The following is a 21,610-nucleotide window of genomic DNA, read 5'->3' as shown; positions in this document are numbered from 1 at the left end:
GGAACCAGGTTTTTCAAACGGGAAATCTTTTTTTTCCCTGGATCTCTGTTTAGCCTGGGTTTCCTCACTAGTCCACATGACACCCGGGGTGAGGCTCAACAATAATAGAGATCTGGGAGAGAAAGTGTGTCCCCTGGGACTGACCTCCACATAAGTCCTTCCTTCTCTGCTCTCCCCACCTGCCTCGGGGTGAAAAGCCCGTACATTCTAAACGCATTTGTTTCAGTTAGAATGTCGTAAAGTACGCTCAGTCTCCTCCTCAAGCACAAGGTAGTCTAATGCTCTCGTGTGAGAGGCACACAGACCGCAGGTCGGATTGCAAAGACCCTCCTTGTCTGTCACATTTGGCTGAGTTTTCCCTGGGCAACAAAGGTTTTCAAACATGCTCTTCCAAGATTCTTTCTCTTGTATTCCCAGCGAACACACACACACACACACACACACACACACACACACACACATCCAAAACCCCCCTTCATTTCTATGTGTCCTCAAACATGGAGAACGCATTCGCCCTCAGGACTTCCAAAGAATCGATTAGTATTAAGGCTCCCGTGAGGTCTCGCCACTGTTTGGTCACGGGGTTTTTCATTCCATCCAAAGCCGCCTGGAGCTCTTGCAGTGCATCTCTGTAGCTGGTTCCGTAGTGAGCGCTCCAAGTGCAGAGAAAATCATAGGCAGGCTTCCACATCATCTGCAGAGAGAAAGCAGGAGACCGGAGGAGTGTGCAAGATCAAGAGAAGGGCAAGTCAGCTTAAAGACAAAGGAAAAAGGCAGAGTATCCAAACTGTTCAGGTGCAAAAAATAAAACAAAACTGGAATACCAATTATGCACAGATGGAATAGGAAAGAAGGCTGATACTCATCAGTCTCCTGTCGTATTTCTATTCATAATTAGAGTTTTTAAATTTATGATTACATATAGGATCCTTAATCTTCTTTGCCATCTGCTTTGTATTTCTCATGGACTTGATATGAATATAAAATCCCCTGCATGGGATGTAATGATCATAAATATCAAAGAAATAAACTTACTGTTCTCAAAGGTATCCTTAAGCTTAAATCATTGCTTTCCTATGATATATACCTTTCGTGAAGTTTATGGTACACGTATTGTAATAAGGAGTTAGATTGTATTATTTTGCACTTCTAAGTCGTTTCCCTCAAACAAGGAAAAAAATAACCTGATGATCAATTTAAAATAAAAGCAGAAACACAGATGCCTAATTTTAAAAATTACTTTGACAAGACATTTTTGACCAAAAGAAATCGATATTCAATGATTTTTCATTTGCATTCCCTAAGCACCTATCTATGCCAATGACATCACTGTTTCCATAGAAATAAATGTACGTCAAAAAAGAACTTCACAAGCGTGTATGTAATGGTAACCAAGGCAACCAGGCTCAGCAAGAATAGAGACACAGACCAGCTCAAACAAATGATAGCACACACACACGAGAGAGAGAGCACTTAAAATGAAATGCTCTGCAGAAAAACAATAGAATGAACCATGCACTTATAACTGAAATAGCTGTAATATAAACTTTATTACTCACTACTTATCTGGGTTACCTGAACGATTCGGCTGTGATTCTGTTACTTCAGAAACACAAAATCACAGATTCTGAGCTAACCATTAGCAGAATTAACAGAACAGCCCGCTACATGCTACACTAGCAGTAACACTACATGAAATACGGCCTTGCAGTATAAATTTTCCCAAGCTCTTCACTGAGCCTACAATTGAAATAAAGAGAGATAAAGACTGCATAAGTCATTGCATCGTGCTTTGATTCTATCCACACAAGAGGTTCAATGATCCTCTGGGCCATTTGTCCAGATAGGCACTCCTAGGATGTTGCGAACACCCACATCCTCATCTCTGTACAAGGCTCACTTCTGAAAGCCACAGATAGAAAGATAATTATTCACATTACATCATGTCAGGGTCTAGGATGCCACAACAGAAGTCATTTTTTTTTTTTTAGATCTATTTCTTTTTATTGGAAAGTCAGATACAAAGAGAGGAGGAGAGACAGAGAGAAAGATCTTCTGCTGTTGCTCCAGCTGCAATGCCCGGAGCTGAGCCAATCCAAACTCAAGAGCCAGGAGCCTCTTCCAGGTTTCCCACATGGGTGCAGGGTGCCAAGGCTTTGGGCCGTCCTCGACTGCTTTCCCAGGCCACAAGCAGGTAGCTGGATGGGAAGCGGGTCTGCTTACAATAGGTACCCATATGGGATTCCAACGTGGCTCAAAGTGAGGACTTTAGCTTCTAGGCTATCATGCTGGGCCTTGTTTCTGATTTTTATACATAAACTTGATCCTTACTAGGATGGGTAAAGACTTCCATCTGTTATCACTGATGGAATGTCAATGATATGCCCTCCCCGAAGGCACAGCCTCCCAAGTGCAGGTCATCCCTCTTAGCTCAGCAATGGAAGGTGAGTAGAGACACTAAATAGAACCCTCCTGCCAGGCTCTATCTTGGCTGTCACTGCCCAGATGCAAAGATGCGTTAAATGCATGTTGTTCTGTGGCAGGTGAGGGGTGGTGTCCACACTGACTACAGGAGCTCTGAGGCCTGTATTCTGGGCGGTATTCACAGAAGCGTCTCAGCACTTCAACTAAAAAGTTGCATCACCTCTCAGTCTGTCCTATATCGTTTAAAATAATGCTGTTTACTAATGAATCTGTTTACTAATGAGTAAGAAATGCATTTGGAAATATTTTATAACAAGGAACAATCAAGAACATTTCAGTAGCTAGGGGATGGTAGAGCAGTCGAGGAACACAGAATACTGCACAAAGCCAGGGCCCCTTAAGAGCTACACTCGAGTATCTTTGTGGTTCTCTGCAGGCCCATGAGTCTCTGCTGTCGGAAACAGCCAACACGCCCCATTCCCCCGATTCTGGTGGGTGGAAAGGCGCTGTGTCATCTGTCTAGCTCTTTGAGCTGTCCTCTGTGGGGTATTCTGCCAATGAAGCAGTTTCTCCATATTGCCAGTGGCAAGAACTATGCCCAAGTGATGCAGAAATTAAGAGCTACAGATAAATTAGGATACAGCGTATGAGGCATTGAGGCTGAGTGCCACTCAGACATCGCCCCACCCCCATTTTACCATCTGTACTAATAAGAGAACAGTGCAGCCATATCTTGCAGTTCAGAGAAGTCTGTCCACATTGCTGAGCCATGGAACCTTAGCAAGGCCTTGGGATGTGTGAAGACATGCAGTCCTGAGAATCAGTCAACATGCAAGGAGGATATTGTCTCCCTAACTCTTTAGAGATTCTCTGGAGTCTACACCATCATCTGGTGTACCCCGCCGCCACCCAGGGTACAAAGTAGCAGGAGCAGAGCACAGATTTGGATCCAGGCTCACAGGTCCAGGATGCTGACATTCCAAGCTGTGTCTTAACCAGTCAGCCAAAAGCCACCTGAGCAAATGCCAAATGGGAAGTCTGAAGCAAACACACAGACAATGCCTTTGTGTGCTTCACATCAGGGTAAGAAGAAATTATATTACTGACTGAGGGGCATGTTGGTATAATATAAAGAAAGATGGGTTTGGTTGTGACTGCCTTATGTCCTGATCTGAGAACCAACCCCTAGTAGAGGCATGCACTTAAGTAAACTCATCCAATTATAAATAATACTTCCTCAGTCTTGAATTCTCAATAGACACTTCATAAAGTGTCTGGATAATAGTTTGCATGAGGTTTTTTTTTTTTTAATTAAGAAGTGGCTGCTTTGGGATAAGCACAAAATAAGGAGGCTTGTATGTTACTTTGTTTACTTTTATTTGTGGGGCAGAGACAGAGTGACAGACAAAGCAAGCTTCCATGTACTGCTTCACTCCACAGATGCCCAGAGAGTCAGGCCAATGCCCAAAGCAGGCTGTTTCACTAGGTCTGAGTTCATGGAGGTAAGACTATTGACAAGAGTTTAGGGTGAAGAAACGAACTCAGGGGAAGTTAAGGATTTAACATCACTCATGCCATATGATGATAAATAGCATATGAATAGAGAAGACTGTGAAGGAGGAGAGTAAAGCAAAGAAAAACATATTCCTCACATAGACCTTTATTAAAAAAATGGGGGGGGGCAAGGCTAGGATGGAGAGAGGACACAGGCAGAGTGAGGAAAGCGAAGTCATGTGCTGAGTGCTGCCCAAACCAAGTGCTGATAGCATCCCAAAAACAAATAAACAAAAAGACATCCAGCGGCTTGCGGGGCGTAGCTCACTCAAGCCCAGAGCTGCTGTTCATCCATACTTCAGGCACTGTTACATCACATTGAGCTTTAAATCACCCTTTTTGGGGTCATCTACTTTTTAAAAGTTAGCAATGGCTATGAATTGGAGATTTTTCTCCCTTAGAGAGATGATTAATAAACATAGATCCGTAAACCAAGAGATTCTTCTGTTATCTTCCCCATCATCTGTCATATCAAGTGATGTGGAGATAGGAACCATCATGTAGAAAAGTCAGAATTTTGCAGTTAGTAAGTTTTTACTAATCTTGGAGAAGGCAGATTTAAGAGAGTAGAGAAGAGCATAAGACAGGGATGAAGGGGTGCTGAGGAAGTAGATACTGCAAAACAAATGGGGCATATCTGGAATTTTGAGGGAAAATATAGAGACAACAGCAATCAGACACAGAAGTATGATCAATAAAAAAATCTGTAAAATCTGTAAAAAGTTTCACAATGGTAAAAGAAGTTTTGCATGAATCCTATCTTTTTCATATAGAGAATTAAGTGTTCTTGAGGCTCAAACAGAAGGGATATATAAAACAGCCAAGAAAAAAAAATAAAGGCTTTACTTCCTGTAGGCAACAGCATAAACACAGAGGGATGTTTGAATCATTATGGACCCAAGCTGCCTGATGTGGGAAACCAGTATCAAGAGAAACTGAGAAAGAATAGAAGCAAATGCACAGGCCAATCATTATATACTTGGTACACATTGATAAAACACTGAATTTCAGGAATTGCTTTCCTCAATGGGATCTAGAGCTCAATCAGTTCTTCTTTAAATATTTGACAGTTGGGTTCTAGTCTTTGAATCCTCACATGTTTCTATCATCAGTATTTCTTATGATCTTGTTTCATTCTAGTTTTCTTACTAAATCAATGTGTGTTATCAAAAATACAGGCACAAAGATGGTAGCTCACATATTTTAATAAACTACAATTCCCATGAAATGCTGTGCTCCTATATACATATATATGCTCAATGGGGTCACAAAGGAGTGTATGTTTTGTAATTCATTGAAGAGAGAATGAAGTCATTTTCTCTGGAAATATTTAGAGGAATAAAATGGGTACAGTGAGTAATTTTCTGTCTGGGGTGATCTAACTTAAAACCTCCAAAAGTTTAATTGCTGGCTGTCAAGATCTCCAAGTGTGTGTTATCTATGATCAATCTGTGTTTATAAAATTAGTTCAACTATTTATGCCCTACGTAATGACTCAAGGCAGATAGAAGCTAAGTGCGCATGCCTGGGTGATCGAGAGGAAAGCATATTCCTGACAGTTTCCCAAATTATTCTTCTCCACAAAACACATTCTCTGAGCATTTATCACAAATGATTGATGTGGAGTCTGCATATTTCCACACCACTCTTAATTTTTTATGTTAACTTTATGTATTACAAGTTCATCCCTGAATGGAAATCATGAAACTGACTAGAAAAAAATAGAACTATTGATTTCTCATCCATGTGCTTTGATCTCAGCAAGAGAATTTTGAAATATTTAATTTTTTATGTTAACTTTATGTATTACAAGTTCATCCCTGAATGGAAATCATGAAACTGACTAGAAAAAAAAATAGGACTATTGATTTCTCATCCATGTGCTTTGATCTCAGCAAGAGAATTTTGAAATATTTAATCAAGATGAACCATTCTCCCAGGTTCCAGCATTTGTGTGGAAGGACTATGTCTTTCCCTTGCGTTATCTTCTCTTTAAGAGGACCAACTAAAGGTAAGGAGCAATGAAAAATACAGGATGTAGAATGCCAAAGAAAATGGAATAGGGAAACTGACAAAAAAGCAAAGTTTTCTAAATTTAGAGTGCTTATTTCCAGGTGCCAATAACATTCATTAGATAATGTACTAGATAATGAAATGCAGCATGAATAAAAGCAATGTAGAGTTGAGTATAGCATTCTGTTTCTTTTTTAAGTTCATAAAATATGACTAGCATAAAGAATGTAATTGATCTTAAGTAACTTTGGATAATTACATTTTGCCACATTAAAGGATTAATAACCCACCTACATTTCTCTTAAAATTATAGGAACAACTTTTCGTTTTAAGTGTCATTAGCTGAAGAAGTATTAAGGCAAGTTTGCCTTGTTAATGATTCTTACATGTGCACTAGCTTCAGTACACAGTAGATTTTAAATAATCTGTAATGGATAAGTACACAAATTTTGTTTAAAATAAGGTTGACGCTATCTTCCAAAAAGAAAAGAGACCAATATATTGGGTGTGAGTGCGGGTGGGATCCTATTTTCTCAGAAGGGAAATTGTGCTTGGTTGAAAATATAACATGAGGTACTGTTGGAAAGAAAAATCGTCTCAACACCTCAGATGAAACAAACTGAGTTCCTCCAACCCATTCAAGTGAAGACTTAGGATTTAGAAGCATTCAACTTGGCTTTCACCTTCTTCTCTCGAATTGCCAGCTCCAATATCTTCGGTTGTCCTATAAATTTTTTCTGAGCTCTTGTTTTCCCTTCTGACAAATTATGGGGGTGAGAAGTAGACCCAGATGTTTAGAAACATTGCTGTGTATACAAGTTACAGATCTAAGTTACTAGGTGCCCAATTAATGATTAATACATGGGAATATAATGTATTACTGCCCACCCACTCGGGAAATTGACTGTGATGTTTTGAGAACTTTTTTCACATTCTAAAAAAACGGAGTCTCTTTTTGAAGTTAAAGACGTCAACAACTATTACATTGTACAAAATAGACTAAGGGAATCTAAATATCAGTGTAATATCTTTAGTTTCAACAGTGAAGATTTTAGAAATTACGCCATATACTTTACAGCTAGTAGATGATATTCCATCAGATAGTCCTTTTTCAGAATTTAATTAATCTATTTCTCACTGTAAATAGAAGTGAACAAAAGATTTAAGTGCCAAGGTAGAACTGAGCCAGGCCACAGTACAGAAAAGAACAATTCAATATCCCTGTAAGCAGAATCCAAGATTTGCCAAAAAATCATAACAGTCCTTTGTTTTTTCTTTTCAACAGGCCTTTTCCAAGACAAATTAAAATTTGCTAAGCCCATAAAGGGAATCTGACTAGTCAGGACTTGTGTTTTCCATGTGTTACCGTCCAGCCAGTCTCTCACGAGAGAAGGCTGGAAATCAGACTTTTCCTTTTCCACATCCTTTCTCGAGCCACCCTCAGCCTTGTTATTGAAAGCGACTGCATCTTCTTTCCTTTTCTAAATCCCTCAATCATACGTGGTTGCCAATTCTCCTCTTCCTCTTTCTGCTCTTCACAGCATGGACAGTATCGCTTTTGTTTCACAAACTTCGAAATTCCATTTTACTCCTACTATCTGATTGGATTCCCTCAAAAGCTGATGAGTAAATAATCAATCTGTTCACTCAGTTAACTTAGATTCATCAGCACGCACACGCATATATGAGTGTATGTATGTATACATGTATATATATTCACATATGTTTATATACATGCACACATACATATGGAAAGGTATTTCCAGGAAAATTAGGTGGGGCAGGCGTTTGGCACAGTGGTTAAACTTCTATTTGCAATACCTGCATTCTCAAATCACACTATCCAGGTTTGAGTTCTGGCTCCACTCTTGATTCCAGCTTCCTGCCAAGGTGGCAGAAATGGGCCAAGCGCCTGGCTCCCTCCTGCCCAGATGGCAGACCTGGATGGAGTTCCTGGCTCTTAGATGAGCTTGACCCAGTCCTCGCCAACACAAGACTTTGCGAGCTGAATCAGCAAATACAATATTCTCTCTTCCTGCTTCTCTTTATCATTCTGTTTCTGTCTCTCTTTGTCTCTCAAACAAGAGAAACAAAATCTAGAAAAGTCAAGTAACTCACTCAAGTGAGGCTGGGGTCAAAAATGACAGAACCGGAACAGAATCTAGGCCCAAGGGTTTAGCCTCCATGCTCTGACATTCAAGACTGTCTCTCTCTCTTGATGATCCCAACATAGACACCTAGCCACTCCTCCCACAATTACAAGATGAATTCCTTTGTGGCTCAAGCCCTCCTTTCAATGATCTCTATAAGTACTTGCGTTCCGAAGCACTTAAATCCATTTCTACTCCTTTCAGTTAATCACGTGCTACTTTGTTATGTCTCTTGATTGCACCTGCCTGTTTTGTTTAGTTACTCGGTTCTGAAAAAGGGTACCATCAGTACGGCATGGGGATTCGGACTGGGTGTAAAACAAACTGGACTAGACACATGATACAACTGTATATATTCACCCTCAGTTCGCAGATTCATAAAAAGAGTGGTTTTAATGCCTTCGTCCAAAAACGTGTCAAGACAAATGAGATACTACAGAGAAAACGCTCATCATGTTTAGTGAACACTTAACAATAAATTTCAATTATTATCAGTTCTTATCTCTAATTACAAACTTCTTGAAAGCATAAAAATTTAAATGTTAACAAATAATTTTCATCCCCAAGCCAAAGTAAAACTTGGCTTTCCCGTCAGGGGAGAAAAATCCACTTGAATTCCCTTCTGTTTGTTTTGTGCTGAAAACAGATCCAGAAAATCTAAGGGCATCTTGGAACAAAATACTGAAGCCAAGAACACATAGGAAAGATATTAAACAAGTGAGAAAAATTCAAGAATTTTCTGTAAATAAATAAAATTGGCTATGTGAAGTTCACTTATTTTTTTTATTTTAAATCTAAACTTGCACTAAAGAGCTCTGAACACTCTAAATGCCTATCGGAACACAAGAAGAAGCAAAAAATTGTGTTGAGAGGATACAACACACAATGAGATCTGCATTAACTGCATGATGACTTTACAAAAAGATGGGGGTAGGCTTTTGCCCTAGAAGACATTCGCATCCCATACCCAAGTACCTAGGCTCAGAGACCAACTCTAGCTCCTGACTATGGCTTCCTGCAAATGCACACCCTGGAAGGCAGTGTTAGAGGCTCAGGTGACTGGGTAGTGCCACCCGCACAGGAGACCTAGATTAAATCCTTGGCTTCTAGCTTTGGCTTTGACCTAACCAGCTCCGGCTGCTGCTGTGGACATTTGGAGAAAGAACCTGCTGGGTGGGAGTAATCTTTTGCTAGCTGCCTTTCTATCAGTGTGTCTCTCCACCTGTGAAATGAATACAACTTTTAAAAAGACTTAAAATTCACTTTTTCTTTTATAACTGTACAGCCGAGTGGATTCAGAGATGAGTGGATTCACTATTGTCTCATGTGATATCCCTGGAGAGCGTGGTTACTACTGGCAGGTCAGATAAAAAAAAAAAAAAAAACTAGCCTCAACAGACAGCCAGGCCTCTGTGTTAAGGCAGAGAGCCCGGTGCCTGAGACATTCTTCAAAAGCAATGAGCGTTTAATGTCTTTGGGGACTGAGAGTCTCAATGAGTAAGACCAAAGTACTGCCATTAGGCAGGAGATGGGTGGAGATAGAAGGAAAGGAATTTCTACCCTACAAGGAAATGAGCCTCAGCAGGCCACATAAGGAGTGCTGGCTCAGGTTTGCGACTACCTTAGCCCTAAAATTTCCAGCACTTCTATACTAACACCCAACTCGAAAACAATGAGCGCAATTTCCAATATTTTACTGATTTCAACTTTGAAGTTAAAATCTGTGTAAATACTTTCAGAAAAACTCAAGGAATGTTTGCTATCTTTCACGGAAAGAAAACTTTGCAATAGCCTGCATGTGTTGTTTTTTCAAAATATACTTGAAGAAAAGTATATTTTGCTTATTATCTAACCCAGACCTGACAGTCTTGGTTTTATGTAGGATACCATCAGAAACATTGCGTAATATATAAAAATGTGCTTCGCAGAGATGATCTCTTTCAAAAAGCAGCATTCTCAGAAGTCTCCCAAGTGAGACTCTTCCTTTCTCGCTTGAGGAAAGAGTAAGGAAACGAAGCTTTTGATGTTTTTCATTCCTTAATCAACTTCAGGCATGATGAAGATTTCGGAACCACTCTGTCTTGCCATCACTTGGGTTGGAAAGAGGACAAAGAAAAATGACATGGGTTTCAAATGACCCCAACCCCAAACATGACCCAGTTTCCGCAGCCTGGCCAACCCTGGATTTGGCTTGGTGGGCAGAATGTAATTGTTGAATGACATGGACCCATGGAGCCCGAGGTCTGTGTTCTAGACTTGGTCTAGACTTACCTGCAGGGAAGCTGCTCGACATGTCCACATCTTAGACATGACTAATGTGTGCCCTGTGAGCTTTTGTGGCAACAAAGTAAGTTCATCTTTAGAATACTCCAGGGATAGTGCCTGGGAGGGAGATAAAGTCTGGGATGGGATAAAATAGAAGATGACGAAGTAAAAAAAAGTTGAAAAGGAGGAAAAATAGGTGGCAGAGCTTCCCTCAAAGCACTGGCATAGGATGCCCCTGAGAAAGTGACACACAACAGCACAGGAGCCCCTGGGCTCAGGATCTCCGTGTCCCAGTGACAATAAATAAATAAACAAGTACCTTCCTCTCTCAGCAACTCACCCAAAACTATCCTCAGTGTGCTGTGGAGTCAGCAACTGGATTTGTTAACTAGTCACAAGTAAGAAGCTTCTAGTTCCCAAAGGAATTGGTACAGCCTTGGGTTTTTCTGCAGGGAAATGGCAAATAGTATGTGCTGCCCCTTTAAACGGCCTCACAGGTAAAAATTCCTATAGCTTATCTAAAATGGTCATAAGCTGACAGCCTGGAGGGTTTTTGAAGGTGATGTGGGGGGAAAAAATACAAAAATTTATTTAAAAGGCAAGTGACAGAGTTGATGAAATTGCCCAGCTGTTAGTTCACTGCTTGATTTGCTACAACATCCACCGCTGGGTCAGGCTGAAGCCAGGAGACTGGAACTTCCTTCTGGTCTCCCGCACGGGTGTTTCAGAACTCTCATCTACTGCTCTCCCAGGCACATGAGCAGGAAGCTGGATCAGAAGCAGAGCAGCCAGGACTGTGCTGTGGAACACCTGCATCAGGCCTGCGTCAGACGTGTCAGTTTAATGCGCTGATTCAGCCCTCTGACCAGGGATGTTTGGAAGTCTTTGATAGCACAGATTACAGCGATGAGTGGTCGGAGTCATCAATCTATTGAGGCGTAGCTCTAGGAAGAGAATCTAGGGATTTTCCTTTCTGCCTCTTAGTCTTCACTAACCACAAGCAGAGACTTCTTCATTTATGACTGGGGCTGTCCTAAAGTAAACATTGGGAAATCACGCTCTGGCTTGGTCCCCATCAAGCTCTGGGGGAAGACAAAAACTGTAAACAATCACAACTAGAGAGAAGCCAGATGCTTAAAGGCTGATTGAATAAACAACTCTCCATAACTCCAAAAGAAACTTTACGGAAAAAGCACCAGTGAGACAGATGGAAGAAAACCTTGGTTCACTTAGACAGCTTTTCCATCAACTAACGGAAAGGCAGGAATCGGAGCAGCACCTCCCACATAACGGTGCTCTTCTCCTTCCAAAGGCTGCTGCGTCCTACTGCCATGTGCTGGAAGCTGAGATGTGCTCCTCAGGCAGTGACGTCTATGGAGATGCACATGGTCTACAACATGGTCCATCCTCAGGGCTTGGCTGCTCCTGACTGCTGCTTGTTGCAGACATAGGCCACTGGGACCTGGGAGCCAGGGAGCTGATGCTCTCGGTGCACCCGCACCTGCACCTGCTGGAGCTTCACCTGTCTGCCTGTCACCCCACCCTTTCCAGGAAAGTGCTTTGTCCTGGAGGCCCAGGGTAGAATAGAGACTTCAAAATGAAATAAACTTCTCAAATATTTAAAACTTAAATCTGTGTGCTGTCATCCACTTGGAAGACCAGGATGGAATTTCAGGCTCCTGGCTTCAGCCTGGAACAGTCCAGGTCCTTATGGGCATGTTGAGAGTGCGCCAGCAAACAGATCTCTTTTATTCTCTGTCTCTCTGACTTTCAAATAGCAAACCCATGTGAATATTTAAATCCCAAAATCTCTTGTTAATGGGTTCATGTTACAGGTTGATGGATAAGGGCAAAAGCTGATGGTAGGGCAATTGGGAAAGGATAAGGTGGTGCCCATAACTGAACCACTGTGTTGTTTTTTTTTTCCAGAGGTTATGTATGGGCAATGGGGAGGGTTGTATTCCCCATTTGTCTGCCTTGTGGTTTGCCTCTAATCTCTGCAGAGGATCTGCCTTTATCTTGGACTGCGAACCTTCAAAGTTGTAACCCAAAGTAAACCTTTCTCCTCTTGAGTTTTTTTTTAATCAATGTAACACTGCCAAGGACTCCATTGCATCTGCTCTGTTCTGGATTCTTGTATCTTTCTTCCTTACCCTGAGTTGCTTCTACTTCTCTACAAAAGCTACCTGTTTCAGGCTTCAAGTTCTTATAGGCCTACCCCTTACTGCCATGACGTAGGCGAATACAGGTGTCTCTTCAAGGCTGCTAAGAGTGATGGATATGTAACTGAGAGTTGGCATTGTTACAGGGATGCTGACTTAAGCTACAGAGTTTTTGGTACAGGCTTCCAATTACACCTTGGTGCGATTTGGGCTACAGTTTTCTATTAGTGAATCCGACCAAATCCTTACCTCCACAGACACATCTGTCGCTTTTCCACGATGAGGAATCTGAAAGGCCTCGCCTTGTCGCTTTGTGAATCGTGTTAACTTTTCAGCCAGTTCCCTCCAAGCTTTTCCAAGCTTGACAGCTGATGTCAGAAGGACAGCCTCCTGGATCAGATGTATCACTAACCCTTGACAATCCATCTTCAGCAGAGCCTGCCACACAAATATGGGTCACATTAAAAGCAGTCCTATAGTCTTTGTCCCATAAATTAACTTCTTTTTTTTTTTTTACAACATTTACTGGAAATCAAAATTCATTTGTTTCGCATCACACATTAACTGGTTTGTTTTTTATTTTTACAAGAGGGAGAGGTGAAGAAAGAAACCTCCCATCTGTTGGTTCACTCCCTAGTTTTGCACAGTGGAACAGATGGGTTCCAGGAGCCAGGAACTCTAATAGGGTGTCCCATGTGGGTGGCAGACATTGAAGTCCTTGAGTCACCTTCCACTGCCTTCTCAGGTGCAATAGTGAGAAACTGAATCAGAAGAAGAGCAGCAGGACCTGAGCAGGTGCTCTGATGTAGGATGCTGGAGTTGCAGAGAGCCATTTAACCCACTGTGCCACAATGCTGGCCCCCAACTGAGTTTTCTAAAACTCAAAATAAATTTTGTTCACTTTTAAACAAATTCAGCATGCAAAACACAGTGAACCAGAATTGGAGGATATTTAGCAAATACCTCATTGACGGATTGTAAGAACTTGAGTCAACTACGTGACTAACATGTGTCTTACTATCTTTCGTAGTAACAAGGGAGAAGCTGAAATAAACACTTGCAAAGCTACTCCATGATTTTGAGAGTCTGCAGCTTAACAACTCAAGGTCGGTAAAAATAACTTCTTGTGTGATTAGCAGATCAGCTGCAGGATTTTCCTGAGGAACAAACACACCGGTAATAGTAAACATTGATTTTTCTCTCCTCCAAACAAGGTATAAAACCTTCCATAAGCATACCTATTGCAGGAAAATAAAGCATTCCTGCACCGAGCACAAATACCAAGCTCCATAAAATCAAAAGAGAAAACTTACTCAATTGCATTAAATATAAACCACAAAATAGTACAGATAGAACAGTATTCCAAAACCCTGGTGTTGTGCCTTTATTGGCATTTAAACTTCGTCAAATTTTCAGTAATTCTTGCTTTGACTTAGTAACATTTTTAGGATGTGGTTAAATTAATGCATGTCTCGCTTCTACTCAAGTAAACACTGTTTTTAACAGTCCCTTCATTGTTTCATATCATTTAGAAATTTTATCTACCAATATGAAATAATAAGCAAATATAAGTAATGAAATCAGGGAATTGTTAAAGTTCATAAGAAATCATCGTTACAAGGACTACACGGATCCATATATTTGCAGCATGCACGTGAGGCCTCTGCGAGGAGGAATGCTGAGTTCTAGGCCCAGGTGGGTAGTTTCAGTCAGTTGCAAAGTTATCTGCTCCTGGTGGGGTCTGGTTTCTTGCTTCAGTGAAAATGGATTCTGCTGTAGTGGCCACTGTGGTGCAGTGGTGGGAGCTGCTCCTTAGCAAGCCTGCATCCCACCTGTGATCAACTCCCACCGTTCATTTCTTAGCCAGGTCTCTGCTGATGCACGCTCCGGGAGGTGCAAGATGATGATTCAAGTAACTGAGACCTGGAACTCTGGGGGAGACACAGACGGAATTTCTGGATCTGACTCCCCAGCTATTGTATTTGGGGAATGAACCAATAAATCAAAAATTTTCTCCTTTCTCCTTTACTCTTTCCCTTCCCCTTTCATATAAACTTAATTTTTTTTTAATGCGTCTTTATTGGAAAAGCAGATATACAGAGAAGTAGATACAGAGAGAAAGATCTTTCATCTGCTGGTTCACTCCCCAAGTGGCCACAACAGCCAGAGCTGAGCTGATCCGAGCCAGGAGCCAGGAGCTTCTTTCAGGTCTCCCATATAGGTGCAGGATCCCAAGGCTTTGGGCCATTTTTCATTGCTTTTCCAGGCCACAAGCAGAAAGCTGGAAGGAAAGTGAAGCAGCCAGCACATGAACCGACACCAATATGGGATCCCAGCACATGCAAGGAGGCAAGGACTTTAGCCACTAATATACTGTGCCTGGCCCGCATATAAACTTTAAAAAGAAAATGAAAACTGCACTAGAGTTAAGATCTAACTCCACATACTATGTTTATTTAGTGATTTTTAAATGGCCGGGTGGCGATCTCTCCCTTTCTATTCTTTAATCACTAATGAGCATTGCATTGGATATGAAGTGCTTTAGAGAGTGTCAAGAATCAAGAAATGACAGCAGGGGCTTCATGCTGTGGCATATCAGGCTCATCCTCTAACGATGGTACCAGCATCCCATATGGGCACCAATTCTTCCTGTTAATGGCCTGAAAAGGCAGCAGAGTAAGGTCCAATGATGTGAACTGCTGCACCATCAAACACCTGGAGGAGACTCCTGGCTCCTGGTTTCGGATCAGCCCAGCACCAACATTCAGCCATTTGGTAGTGAACCAGTGGATGGAAGATATCTCTCTTGCTCTTTCCCTGTAATTCTCTTTCCATCTACGTTGTTTCTAGGTTCAAACCTGACTATCTAATCTCACTTATTGCCTATCCAATATCAGCCTTCCACAATTGTGAAGTGCACACATCAGCAACATAGTTTCATCCACATTTTTACAGCCTCTTTCATGCACATATGATTGTTTCATTGTTTCGAAATGAAAAGTTTTCAAACCCAGTCCCTGATAATAACCAAATGCAGGAGCCTAAGAAAATCCCCTTCATTTCTACGTATCGCTTTTCTCCTACTTGGGTGGTGAGGATATTAGCTATCCCTAACCCCACCAAGCTGCTATAACGGATAACTGAGCTAACACATACAGGATGCTCAGCAGAGTGACAAACACACAGCAGGCTGTTGCTCTCCTAGGTCCATTCACATTTTGACCGCTTTCAGAAGTATACTTTCAGTTTGCTCGTATTTATACATAATATTGAATTTCTACCTTGAAGGCAAAGATGTTCTTTAGACTTTCCTCTGAGCCTTTCACTGGAGTGAATATTGTATAGGAAAAAAAAAAGTGAGGATGAAAATGAGACTTGCCAATATCACTATTTGTGTTGTGAGGCACGGCTTATGGGAAAAGAATATTGAACTGCTCAAACAAAAACATTGATTTTAAACCAACAAAACCTGCTAAAAGCTGGTCTAGCCATGGCTAACTCAGTTTTGCTTAAGTTTACTCTTCTTTATTTTCATGTTATTCAGCTCCGTGGAATAACAGCTGGTGGAACAATAAAGAAACGGAAAGAAAACATTTCCTCATCACTTGGGACTAGCACAAAGGGAACTGTTCATCTTCCTATAAGAGATGGTCCTTGGAGGCCTGTTTCCTGAGAAAAACGCATTTGAATTTCAACTCTAACAAACCAATGACATTATCTTGTAGAAAGAGCTCTCTATTTCCTGCAAGATGGTATCTGTTTATTTGGGACTGCAGATTTTTTTTAATTTCTTCTCTCGAAGGTTTGATTATAAGCACTGTTAAATAAAAACTTCCCTCAGGTGAATCACTTCAGTAAAGCAACACTCACCACAATGAGTTCGTAAAGGAACTTCCTGGTAGGTCTGTGATCATGGCAATCTTCCTTTAACTTCTTCAGGACACAAGAAACCTTTTCTGATTCTTGGCCTGTGTGTGTTTGATTGAAATCTTCCAGTGCTTGATGTGAGTAACCCAGAATCTCAGCTAGAACTTTCCAGTCACACACTTTTTCTGTTACCAAGGTCAATACAACTGAGTATACATAAGTCAGTTTTTTCAAGGGCAGGGCAATTTGTTCTAGAAGATTCTTGGTTGTAAAGTCTGTGTCAGATACAGACATTACTTGTTCCTTTGAAATGACCTTGACGTTTTTGCAACGCACGAGTCCAACCTTACCTCTGAGGACTCCCACATACCATTCTTTCACTTTGGATTGTCCAATGGCTTTTATCTTTCCTTCTCCAAGGAGAGCTATAGTGTCCCCTTTGAAATATTCCAGGAGGTAGTCAATCTTAACTTGTCGTAGCACAGACTTCAGAGTGACTCCATACTTGGTCAAATTCAACTTTCTGTCTTGAAATTTAGGATATTTAACACTCATTCCTGGTAATAAAGCAACAGACTTGAGTCCCTTCTCATCCTTGAAAGCACCTGAAAGACTTGAGAATCTCTTTAGGTTTGGGGCTGGGTCAGGTGTCGTGATAGTGAATTGGGTGACTTGCCTACCATTCAGAATCTCCACTTGAACTTGAAAAGCAAACAAGTGCATCTCCCTGGGATCAGCTATAGAAAACAAAAATTGTTCATGAACAACTTCACCCGCTTCCAACCGCTGTTGTTTAATTTCTTTCTTTTCTCCATCCACCTTAACTTTGAAATTAGGATCACATGAAACTGCAGAAATACTTAGATCCTGAGGCTTATCAAGTGAGAATGAATGCTTCCCCCAGAGATGAAACACCACTGGAGATGTGCTCTTACCCTTCTTGATGTCACAGACTGTAAGCCTTCCAGGCATGTACCTGTGTCCACAAACTGTGAAAACAGCGGTGAAACTGGGGTGTATGTATTTGGGGCCATACACTCCAACTGAGGTAGTTTTGTGAATATAATCCCAGATGGTGGCAGCTGGGGATTGTAGAGCTCTCGTTTGAGCTACCACCACAAGATACATCACTGGATTCAAGTTGAGGAGCTTGATCTGGATGGTGTCTTTATAAATGTAGCAATTGTCCAAGGCATCGAAAGGACCTTCTTTCGATGAGCTTTGCAAGCACACTATTTCTGTCCTGACTTGGCTGAGAGGATCTCTCCTCACTTCCGCCCCAATTCTCATCTCCAGGAGAAGAGATTCCTTTGTGTTAAGGTTACTCAGCGTGATTTCCAGCAGTGGACTTATCGTGCATGAAAGATCATGGTTGAGCCTTGGTGGGGGATCAAGGAAGACTCTGAGAGACACCTCTTGGAATTCTCCCAAAGCGACGTGACCTTGAGGCACATGAACAGTGACCTCTCCTTCCGGCAATTGCACCGATCCTCCTTCGTGGGTTAGTTTGCAAACCAGGGTGGTTTCTGCGACTTGGGTTTGGGCCCACCCAGGACTCTGACTGATGGCATCCAAATCCAGGCAGGAGCGGGCCAGCTGGCGCTGACTTAACCACGCCATTTTATAAGCTTCTCGATCATTCTGGAGCCATTCTAAGTCTTGTGGCAGGATCTGATGGGAGTTATGTAAACTATGCGGGGCGCATGCTGTGTCATCCAGAATGTCCAGGAGTTCAGAAACACTTTTGGATCTCCCAGATTTCCTTGAGGGAGACTTCCTGAGCAATTGATGAACATCAAGTTCATCGCCAGAGGAATCAAAGGAATTTCCAGTTTCTATTTCTCTAAAAAAGAGAAAGGGATCTTCTTTTAAGATGGAAATATTATCCCTCTTCTGGTTAGTTCTTAGTTGTGCTATGTCGTCCAGAAACGGGTTAGAAGCCGACAGTTTGTTCCAGAATGGATTTGTAGTTTTAGCAGCATTCTTACCAGGAGCCATTGGCCAATCAGGAAGTGCACCTGAATCTTGACATTCTTGGTATTTAAGCACAAACAAAACAGAACAAAGATGAAATGGTATTCTCAGATATAACAAATAATTTCTCTCATAAATAAAAATTAATGCCTTACTTTTCACTTGCTTTTTAGTCTGTAGCTACTATAAACCTAATGTCTAAATGTGGTCAAGTTTACATATAATAAAGAAAGAGAAATTATACTACCACATTATTTTGTCAACAGTGTTATTTTTTTTCCATAGGACATCATAACCATAAATTTAATAAATGTTGAACTTACTCTAAATTACATCTTTTTCAAATACAGTCTATCATTTTTGCAATTTTTGGTGAAAATCAAACCATGGGACATACTCCTGCCTTTTGTTTTTATTTAACTGCTTTATTTATTTGTGTATTTGCTGGTAATTCAGAAAGAAAGACACAGATGCCCTTCTGCTAGTTCATTCCCACCTGCTAGTTGATTAAATACCCACAGTGGTGAGGTTGAGACTGGGCCATGACCAGGAACCAAGAACTTAAACCAAGTTTCCGACATGGGTTGCAGGAATTCAGTGACATCACCGTTGCCCCCCACAATTAGTAGGAAGTTAAAGTGAAGATCAGCAGCCCAGTTTGGAACTGAGGTGCTTCAAAATGGGAATCAAGCCTGCTAACAGTGTCTTCATTATTCATCCAAATGCCCACCCACACTCCTTCAGTAAGAATACATTTAAGACATTGATTTGAAAATGATTCAGGAGAGGCTTCAATTAGTACTTTAGATTGGGTTTCATTTTTGCAAAAGTAGATTGCTGAATAGAACAGTTACATCAACAGATTTTTCTAAATATTGAATAGTTTTCCTTGGTATGCCTACAATATTACTTTAGTGTTTTTCTGTTCACATAATAGTCAATTTGTGAAAAAATTAAAAACATCTAATAAACAGCTTTAATCAGTTTGAAAATCTATGTATGATTAGTAGATTATTTTCTGTGTAATTTGTATTGGAAGTTTTAATAGCATTGATTTTTTTTTTCCATGAAAAACAAAAATGAACATTGACTCAATGGGTTACTACTGGATTTACCATCTGAATAAAATATTTCAGTCACTGAGTTTTGCAAGCTTACAAAGGCAAAATAGCAATCTTGCCACTAGAAAACCCAGCATTATTGTGGAAACTCACTGCTTTAAGGGTTAATAGCACAGAACATTCCAATTCCAAGCACAATCATTTCTCCACAGAGCACAATGTCAAAGTCATTTCTTTATGCTTAAAACAAATCTTACTTGGTTACTGCTGAGTAAACAGTAGTAATGAATCTCTAGATCTTTTGAAAAAATGGACGCCAAACCGAGTTGTTAAAAGTTCCAGAGAAAACGAATTCAAGTGAACTCTTGCACCTTTATGTTTGATACTTGGGAAATCATCATCTTGATTAACATGAGTTTAAAGTGATCTTTATTAAAAATTAAAATACACATTGTGAATAATAAAAGTGTAATTCTCTTCCATCCACACTTCTCTTCAGTTCACCTTGTCCAAATGCTCTTAACAAATTTCTTCTTCTAGAAGGATGTGAGGATAAGTTCTATTTTTTATACCTCATGAAGATTTTTTTAGGCCATTCCAATTTCCACAGCTCTATTGTCCCCCAAAATTTTTACATTTACTACATATGCCACTCATTTGTTAGTGGTATATGTAGTATGCCACTCTCTTTATAATATGTATTATATTTAGCTGCTAATTTATTTTGTACCTAAATTTTACAATACAGTAAATATCTCCATGCTAATGCTATAATAATTTGTTCAGCCCCTTTGCACTCTTTAGAGGTAGATTTTTAATAATTACTGGTGATGGATTTACTAATATGAAAAATTATAATAGTTACAAACTATAATACCTGTAATAGTACAACTTTTTGAGAACTTTGGAGCTTCCATGTCAGCCAACTTTCTTTCTGATCTACTCTTGCAATCCCTCTTGACCAGAAATGGGTTCTTTCACCGATTAACATTTTCCACCTACAAATCAAATAGATAAATATAATTTTGTAACATACATGTGCAGCTCTAGACACTGATTTCTCAAAAACATAAACATTAATGAACCTTAAGATATTTAATATGCTCAGTCTCACTGATAATTAAGGAATGCATAATGAAACCTATGGAACAAAATGACATTTCACAGAATTTGCAAAAATACTCCATACTCTTAGTGGAGTTGCCCATGGGTACAACCCCTTGGAAATGAGACATTACCTAGGAAAGATACTCACAGTCCAATATTTGGCAATTTCAATCCCGGTTATTCTAGTAAAGCTTTGCATATGAGTAATAAAAGAGATTTATCAATAAATGTTCATCTTATATGAATACAAAGTCTGGAATGAACCAGAATGTTCTTTGTATTATGAATGGATAAACAAACCATGGCATCTTGATATGACAGAAAGCCACCAGTGATGAAAGCATATGAGTTTCAACTGAAAGTATGAACATGTACTAGCTGAAGATTTCTCACCATGAGATCCAGTCTTCTCTCCATATAGGATTCTTCTCAGTTACACAACAACACTGAAAGTTGTTTCTTTCAAACTTGGTTTTCAGGGTTAAAAGACTCAGCGATGGAGCAGAACTAACCCAAAAGGTCAAGTAGAAAGTGACTGAGCACGAACAAATTTTTTTGTTCACATGATAGCCACTGCCTGTAGCCTCCTTCTGGTGCCTTTGCACATACCCTATCCCAGAACCAGAGCTCACAATGACACATTTTGGGCCTTCCTGACCTTCCAGCTTACATTTTTGCTATGCTGAACCTGACTTCTGGTCATCTGTTGACCACATCTCTCTCAACGTTGACCCCTCTATATTTGTCTTATTCTTCTTTCAAATTCTTGGTTCATTCGTCTTTCAAATGAGCTAATGTTATTTACAACGGAAATCAGAAGACCTCTGACTTTAACAAAGAAAGGAAAAAGGAGAAGATGGAGAAAGGAAGGGAAGGGAAGGGAAGGGAAGGGAAGGGAAGGGAAGGGAAGGGAAGGGAAGGGAAGGGAAGGGAAGGCAAGGGAAGGGAAGGGAAGGGAAGGGAAGGGAAGGGAAGGGAAGGGAAGGGAAGGGAAGGGAAGGGAAGGGAAGGGAAGGGAAGGGAAGGGAAGGGA

The 21,610-nt window shown here is 40.6% G+C and overlaps 1 protein-coding gene across 1 annotated transcript; it reads right to left on the bottom strand.

Moving 5' to 3' along the window:
- Positions 1-453: 453 nt before the first annotated feature.
- On the bottom strand, positions 454-20,461 carry MACC1 (MET transcriptional regulator MACC1). Its single transcript, XM_040965073.1, is given in 5 exon segments — positions 454-694; positions 12,818-13,006; positions 16,439-18,468; positions 20,348-20,416; positions 20,419-20,461. Coding segments are annotated over 5 exon segments (2,544 nt in total). The 3' UTR covers positions 454-481.
- Between the last annotated feature and the right edge of the window lie 1,149 nt (positions 20,462-21,610).

The sequence above is a fragment of the Ochotona curzoniae genome, unplaced genomic scaffold (assembly GCF_017591425.1).
Source record: "Ochotona curzoniae isolate NIBS_2020 unplaced genomic scaffold, NIBS_Ocur_1.0 scaffold_3835, whole genome shotgun sequence".
Classification (NCBI taxonomy): Eukaryota; Metazoa; Chordata; class Mammalia; order Lagomorpha; family Ochotonidae; genus Ochotona; species Ochotona curzoniae.
Note: the sequence above shows the minus strand (reverse complement) of the source record. Positions and strands in the feature narration are given on the sequence as shown.